At 36.4% G+C, this 7,686-nt stretch overlaps 1 protein-coding gene across 2 annotated transcripts; it reads right to left on the bottom strand.

The window, feature by feature from the left end:
- Positions 1-11: 11 nt before the first annotated feature.
- On the bottom strand, positions 12-6,701 carry TMEM128 (transmembrane protein 128). 2 transcript variants are annotated; one of them, XR_003398230.1, is made up of 5 exons: positions 6,487-6,701; positions 4,522-4,683; positions 3,208-3,316; positions 2,526-2,599; positions 12-1,653 (listed from the first exon to the last, which is right to left on the bottom strand). XR_003398230.1 is itself a non-coding variant. In XM_026847165.1 (4 exons), exons 1-3 carry the CDS (start codon positions 6,699-6,701, stop codon positions 3,217-3,219), a joined length of 477 nt encoding a protein of 158 aa, XP_026702966.1. In that variant the 3' UTR covers positions 15-1,653; positions 3,208-3,216. The 2 variants fall into 2 exon arrangements, 1 of the variants encoding a protein (XP_026702966.1); XM_026847165.1 differs by lacking the exon at positions 2,526-2,599 and having other exon boundaries at positions 15-1,653.
- Positions 6,702-7,686: the final 985 nt, after the last annotated feature.

The following is a 7,686-nucleotide window of genomic DNA, read 5'->3' as shown; positions in this document are numbered from 1 at the left end:
GTACAAGGCAACTCAAAACACCTAGAGCATTTATATACTTGACAAATAAAAATACAGTGGTAATTACCATCCCTGAGTAACACTTCATTTTAAATATAATAAACAAAGTTACTCAAATGTACCTGTGTATGCAGATGTAAATATGTTAAAGTTTGTTAAAAGATGAAGATCTGAATAGGCAACTTGCCCTTTAAAGATGCAAAGTACAACTGGTTTTGGAAAACTTAAATACTACATTTAAGCAAATCAAGCTGTTAACTCTACAAGCTACTTAACAGTTGTGCTAAATGTATTTTATTTTGGTTTCACTGATCCTGTGTATTGCATACCAACATTTTCCTTAATGAAACAGTAGTAGCTTAAGACAATGTGTATCTTTTTCATTACTAACCATTTCATGTATTGTGTATTCTGAAATGGAGTGAATTTGAAAGTCAGAATGAAGAACAGCGTCTTCTAATAGTTCAGACTTCAAGCAAGAGTCACAAGGTGTAGATTTTAACAAGTTTCAGTACCCAGCTTCTACATTCTCCTATCTTCCAAAAGGTGCAGGTGTTAAAGTATTTAACACAAAGATCTACATTCAATGGTCTAGCAAGTAGATGGTGCCCAGTTTTTCAGATACTTAAGTAGCTTAGCCAAGGTGAAGAGACAGACAATGTTATTTTATTTTCCCAGCTATGTATGACTAATAACATTTAAGGTAATACCAGCCTCTTTATTGCTGAGGAAGAAAAATGGCAACTTCATTAACAGGCACTGCTAATAATGAAAAGTTAATTTACAGAAGTAAAACATCCTGAATACTGAAAAATAGTGCATACATCAAAAGAATTTACTTTGTTCTCTTATTTTCTTGTGCAGTGTTAATATTGTTCATTATACTGCTGGTTATTCACAGCTTGATCATCCATCTTTGGCTGTGGACAAGCTGTATCAGCACAAGTAGAATCTATTTATTTCATTTACAGCACTGCCAAATTAACAATGACTTAAACATCAACCAGCTTTCTAGGTCCTTACCCTGATCTCTATCTTTTTTTAAACATTAGCAGGTCTGAAGTCAAGAGATTAAGTAATAAAGTATTTCCTTTATTATAACACACGTAACATTAGAAATTTAATAGATCAAGAAATGTGTCATATATGAGTAAGTTTACAAGTACAAACAGAGATTCCAGATTAACAATATTTTAGCTGTCAATTCAAATTGAAAGAATATAGTATTAAAAGCCCACAACACTTGAATTAAGTATCAATTACTTTCAAGACAAACAACCTGCTTTGAGCAGGAAGTAGGACTAGGTGACTTCTGGAGTCCCCAGATAGGATTTGGGACTATGTAACTGAATTATTACCCATCTGCTTAACATTGAAATACGAATAAAAGCTTTACAAAGCAGTCATAAAATGCTTTATGTTACTAAAAGAGGTAAAACCTATCTATCTTTCAGTTATTCGCTATCAGTTGCTTTTTCCCAGCCACTGGCTGACCTATGGTTATGTCCATTTGATTTATAAATCAGGTAGTCTAAGAATTACAGCATCAGTTACAGCAAACAAGCAGTATTAGAAATAATAAAAGTACTGGAATGTAACAAAAGTGACATCCACTTTGCAGGATAACAGTTACTTGAGTTCCTTCACATGATGCTGAAAGAAAAGAAAAAACAAATACAACTTTAACAAAAATGCTATCAGGTTATATAGCCTCACTAGCTGTATCTTGTACTAATTCAGTATTGATTAGTTAATGATTTTGCATCACCAAGTAATAATTTGGCCCTAATAAGGCCACCAATTATTTGTATTAATACAGAATTAATAAATTTTGTGCAACAGAATTTACATGGTTGTTCATATATAAAACCAGAAAATTTGCATAAGGTTCAGCTGTTCAGGGTATCTGTAATTCACTTGTACATCTTACTTTCCAAGTACAAATTAATGCAGAACAGTTGTTCCAGTTTGTTAATACAATCAGCTTTAACACACTGAAATGTGTCCTTTCCTCAGACCCTTCCAGTGCTCAGACAGAACACTAGTGACAGAATGAACAAAGAGGAGAGGATTTGAACAAGTCTGCATCAGCAAGCGTGACTGAAGCTCCCATAATACAGTAAAGAGATACTGAAGTATTGTATTTTTCAGAAGTCTATAGGTGTTGTCAGAGTATGACCTAAGTTAATTACCTTCTTAAAAAAATCAGGTTTCTTGATATCTAGAAAATAGGGGGGAAGAATGCAACACGTTTCACTTTGTTTATGCAAACAAAAGATGTGTTTCACTGTCCCAGCCATTAAATAATTTTTGCCTACAACTCTAGCACTACAAGAGGTTGCACTCAAAACCCAGCACAGTCTCATTCTTCTCACCGAACTCAAAAATGCCAGGAGACTTCCTCGCTGGAAAGGATTTGTGATGGCAAGCAAAACTCTTCCCTTGAGAAGTACAGCAAATAAGACCTGCTGAAGGTCACTTCACTGGATGATATAGACACCTGTGATACAGGGGACATCCCTTACCCTATTTACTGCATGATCTTTGATGTCTTCCTTAAGCTTTTTCAGTTTCACAGGATTCATCTGAATAGTATATCCTAACAAAAGATGTGAGAACCCCTTTTCAGTGTTGCAGTTATTGAGAATGAATTTTTCAAGTCAACAAAATATCTGGTTTTGCCTTTTAAAGGTTGTTTTTCAGGAAGAGCAAATTACTGCTGATATCTGCAGTTTTCCAGATAGGTTGATCTGGACTGCTCATCACAGAAAATGAAAACAGCACACTTGAAGCCAAGACAAAGAATGTGAATTTAAAAAAAAAAACCCACAAAACTAGAGAAGGCAGTTGCATATGAATGATAATAGCTTCTCCCCTTTACTATCAGGTCAAGCAACTTCACGAAGAAGCTTCCCCAGTCTGGGTAAAAGCTGCAGGTATTTGGCCTGTACTCCCCACAAACATCCATTCTCACTAATTGCTTCTTTTCACCATCCAGAATGGAATCTTACAGAAAAAGGATATTCTTCCCCTTAGGATACTTGCATGTTCTCCAGTTATTCTACATGCCACAAAATGTCAAGACTCTAAAAGTATAAACTAGACATAGAGAAGGAATCCTTAAATGGTCTTAACAATCTTTAAATGTCTAACAAAGCAGTTCATACAACAATATCTTTATGTGCTTAAAACAATTCAGTTATTTACCTGAAGGACTTATCCCAGGAGTGATACAAGCATCACAACGCCCATGAACTGAATGAAGAGCAACAAAGGTGTCATAAACGACCAGACAGGCCATAATGCAATGTTGAAACTGGGAATAAAAGCAACAAGTTTTTGGTAAATTCAATTGTCATACTATGGAAACAAAGAAATCAAAGAAAACAACAAAAATATGGCAGAAGAGGAAATGAGATTTAATTACTCTACCTGGAAAAATACTTGTTTATTTATGACTTGAGAGAAAACAAAATTAAAAGACCCCAGCACCTACTTATTAAATTGGTAGTTTAGTTTACTGCTTATTTACTGACAACTCATTCTAAAACTTCAGTAGCTGCTGCAGATTATACACTGAGCAAGTCCACTCAGTTCCATCAAGGGCAAAGATAGCTTTTACTTTCAGAATATCTGAAGCACCTGAAAATGAACTACTCAATATCTCCATGGGCATACAATGGCAACTGAGAAAAGCCTTGATTTGTACTTCCAGCCAAGCAGATCTGAGTTAATTGAAGAGAAAGGGGGGAAACCAATTCATTTTGCAACTCAGTTACAAGGGTTATAGATCAGACTAATGCCAAACTGTAAGGAACTGTTACCTTCTTCACTCTTCCTTTTTTTCCCCTCCATTGCAACAAATACTGACTGACATTATTCAGATACATCTAAACTTAAAGAGAGAATCAGCTTTCATGTAGCAAGCAAACAAATATACTGGTGCACATACATAGTATTTTTTCATTCACATGCACATTTGCTCAATTCTGATTCCTGTAATCTCAGAAATACAGTAGCTCTTACTTTAAGTACCATTCTCTGACAAGGTATAAACCCTTAACGCTCATATAACAATAGTCAGAAATATACATTTCAGTATATGTTTGCTATTTACAGATTGTTTGATAATGAAGAACTCTGTATTAGAAACTGACCAGGCATATTTTTTTTTCTCAGCTAGAAAATACACTTTTGTCTTAATTTGTAATCCTCACAAATAGTTGTCAGAGGTGAGAAATTTACACTAACAAAGCTAAGGACTTCAGTTTTCCTATAAATTTTCAAGGCATAAAAGATCCAACACATCTGCAAGTACACCTAACATACAGTTTTGACAGTTGCAACTTTTGCTTTGTGGATGACTGTTGAAAGTGGAAGAAATTATGCTATGTAGAACTGGTATTGTCACCAATACACTTAGTGCAATTAGAGAAATTATACTTTTTATACAATGGTCCCATTAACACAGTCAGACTTGCACAGGTTCAGCAGAAGTTTGTACACAGTGTTCAAACTTACCAAATTGCTGCTGCAATAAAGGTAGCTGTTGTGACAGGTATCAGTGCTGGATACTGTGCATCATAGTCCTCAATTCCACAATACCACTCAAGATACAGGATGCAGTAAAAGGCAACAGATAAACATGCAGCCAATAAACAACTGCCAGAGGCAAACCACCAACTGTGGGGGGGGAAAGCACGTTAAAGCATGTTAAGCACATTCACACTGCAGTTTGCACATTAATCTTCATTCTAGTCTAGAAGCAGAACAGACAATACCTGTTAATTATACCATTGGCCCAGAGTTCCTGTAGGTTTTTTTCTTAAATTACTTATAAAAAAACACTTTTTCCCCTTCTAAAGCTGTCTCACATACATAACTAATCAAGTTTAATTTTGTAATGCAACATTCTCATCAATTTGTTTTTCCCTCAAGTATTTTGGAAATGCAACGCAACAGACCTTGTCAGTGATCTACCACACGAAAAAATACTTTATCAGTAATGAAATAAAATAGTCTCTACCTCAACTGTGCTCTAATTTAACAGACAAGAGTTTTCTTTATAGCAGCTGAAGAAAACCATAGAGAAATACAGGATTTCAAACTCAGAATCAAGAAAGCACAGAGTATGTGACTACTTAGGAAGACACACTTTCGAGCCTCTTTGAGGACATATGTCAAGAGTAAGATGAGAAAGACAGCTTGGGAGAAAGGTGTACTTTAATAAAATCTTATCTGAATGTATATTTAGGAAATAAAAATTTTAAAAGTTATTTTTTATTACCATAGTTTGATTACTGAATTAGAAAGAGTAGTCAACTACTCAAGTACCATTTGCTCTGGTTTGGTATCATATGCTATTTTGGTACCTCAGTACTACTAATTATGAAAGCTGCATTAAGAGAGCAGTCACCGTAGTCTACCTAAACAAGCAGTGCAGGAAGACAGGGTCCTGCAGGGAGCAGACGGGGATACTGAAAACCTTGATCACATCCTGGAGTCATAGTTTGCATCCACAGCTAACTGGATGTAGGGTGTATCTAGACCAACCTGGAAGAGCAGCTCCAGAGAACCTCACAGCACAGAGCAAGGCCCTGTTCAGCTTCCACATACTGATACAATAATGACAACGACAATGAGAGAGTTTTAAAAGCACTTCCAGGTGAAGCTATCTAAAAATACTTAACATCCATCAATCCCACTGAAAATAATTTCATAGCAAAGAAACAGAATATAAATTATTTCATAGAAATTATTTCACTAATCTTTCACTGGCCTACTCAAGAAATTAGAGAACTTCTAGAGAAATAAACTTCATTTTGACATTTAAAGATTAAAATAAAACCAAACTCCCAACCTTTCAACAAAACAGGCAGCAATTTCTTGTACTTAAGTGTAAACTTCAAGGTACAGTATTAAACCAGCCTGTTATTAAAACAAATTTTGCATGTACACAGATGACTTGGCAGAGCTTTAAGAAAAAATAATTATAGCAAAATTGTAAGCATTGTGTTTACTTAAAAATTAGTTTAATAATAATGGCTTAGGTGGTCATCTGGTCCAACTCCCCTGCTCAAGCAGGGACATCCAGAGCCAGTTAAGAGTATCTCCAAGGATGGAGACTCCATGACTTCCCTGGGCAATGTGTCCAAGTGCCCGGTCACCACTGCAGTACTAAAGTGTTACTTGATGTTCAGAGAGAATCTCCTGTCTCTCAGTTTTTGCCCATTTCCTCTGGTCCTGTCACTAGGCACCACTGAAAACAGCCTGGCTCCACCTTCTTTGCACTCTCCCTTCAGGTATATTTATATATATATATTGGTAAGTTCCCTCTGAGCCTTCTCCAGGCTGAACACTCCCAGCTCTCTCTATTCCTACTGTAGATTTTGTTTATCCAAGATTTAAAACAGTGTTCAAATGTAACAAACTGAATATGACTATAAGACAACAACACAACTTTCTTTGTAAGAAAAGGTACCTTACCTATTTGCTTGAATAGTTTCTTTAACAGTTCTTAAAAAATCAAAGTAGTATGTCACAGCAATAGATGCCAAAATCCAGAATGCAGAATGAATATTTAGTCTGGTAAGAGGCTTCCTCTTCTTCTCTACAGCTGTAGACTCTTCTGTAAATAAGAACATAATTACAGCACTAAAGCCAGTCATTAAATGGAGTATGATTACAGTTACGTAAAACATGATGCTTTATCCCTTTAATTCATTTATCTTCAGAGATTATACTCAGTATAATACACTTTGTATTACAGAGGAAGTATTCTAAAAAACTCTGTGTATCTTCTGAAACAAAACACACTAAGCAAGGTACCCTTTGATAAAACATGAAAGCAGTAACAATCAACACATACGGTGTGTATCTTCTTAGGAAATTAACAGCTGACTAGATTTTTAAAGGGTTATTTAATTTAAAACGTCCTGGTGTCATTATTTTTATTAATCTAGCATATAGAAAGTCAAGTTGGTATTTCTGATTACTGATTTATTTGTATCCATTTTGTTGATTTTACTATTTGCAAACTATTTTCAGCCATAAATAATTTTCTTGTACTCAACTGCAGTTACTTCACAAGATTTTCAACGTCAGTTTCGGGAGCTAGCTTGATTCACGCTGCATACCTTCAGCAGGTAAACTAAAACTACCACTATGCAGAAAAGTATCTTTTCTTTTTTCCCTCATCACCACATATTGTTTTAGAGGGACAGACAACAGAGCGAGCATTCAAAGCGCTGGTTTTGTTTATGACAGTAACCAACTAACACATGCAGTACTCATCCACACTGTCAGAAACAGGCGTCACAGGTGCCTCTGATGTTTCATACTTTGCACTTTATCATTAGACGGTTCGGCGTTTGGATGCGGGCTACTCCGCACGCGTTATCACCGGCCGAGGGTACTAACAGCTCTACTAGAGTTTACAGCCGGTTTTATTTTTTTTTTTATTTCCTAGACTCTTGCTCAACTACTAGGGCTTGGGTCTGGAGCACTTAAGCACTTCATCCCCACCAAGAAACCCGCGGCTGCAAGCCTGTCACACCACGCACATCTCTCCCTTTTCACAACCCAACTCTGTTAACGAGCTGGCTGCGAGCAAGCGCTATCCCGCCGCCCCTTTACCGGCGGAGGCCCCTCGCTGCTGCCGGGCGCGGGGCCCGTCCCCTTCCCCCG

The sequence above is a fragment of the Athene cunicularia genome (assembly GCF_003259725.1).
Source record: "Athene cunicularia isolate RWA chromosome 4 unlocalized genomic scaffold, athCun1 chr4_part1, whole genome shotgun sequence".
Taxonomy (NCBI): Eukaryota; Metazoa; Chordata; class Aves; order Strigiformes; family Strigidae; genus Athene; species Athene cunicularia.
Note: the sequence above shows the minus strand (reverse complement) of the source record. Positions and strands in the feature narration are given on the sequence as shown.

Bases quoted from the DNA above. Each gene is read 5' to 3' on its own strand.
- TMEM128 (XM_026847165.1), bottom strand. From the start codon at position 6,701: ATGTTTTACGTAACTGTAATCATACTCCATTTAATGACTGGCTTTAGT. The intron at 4,684-6,486 runs GTAAGGTACCTT...CCCCCCCCACAG, and splicing joins GAAACTATTCAAGCAAATAG to TTGGTGGTTTGCCTCTGGCA. The intron at 3,317-4,521 runs GTAAGTTTGAAC...TTTTATTCCCAG, and splicing joins TTTATTGCAGCAGCAATTTG to TTTCAACATTGCATTATGGC.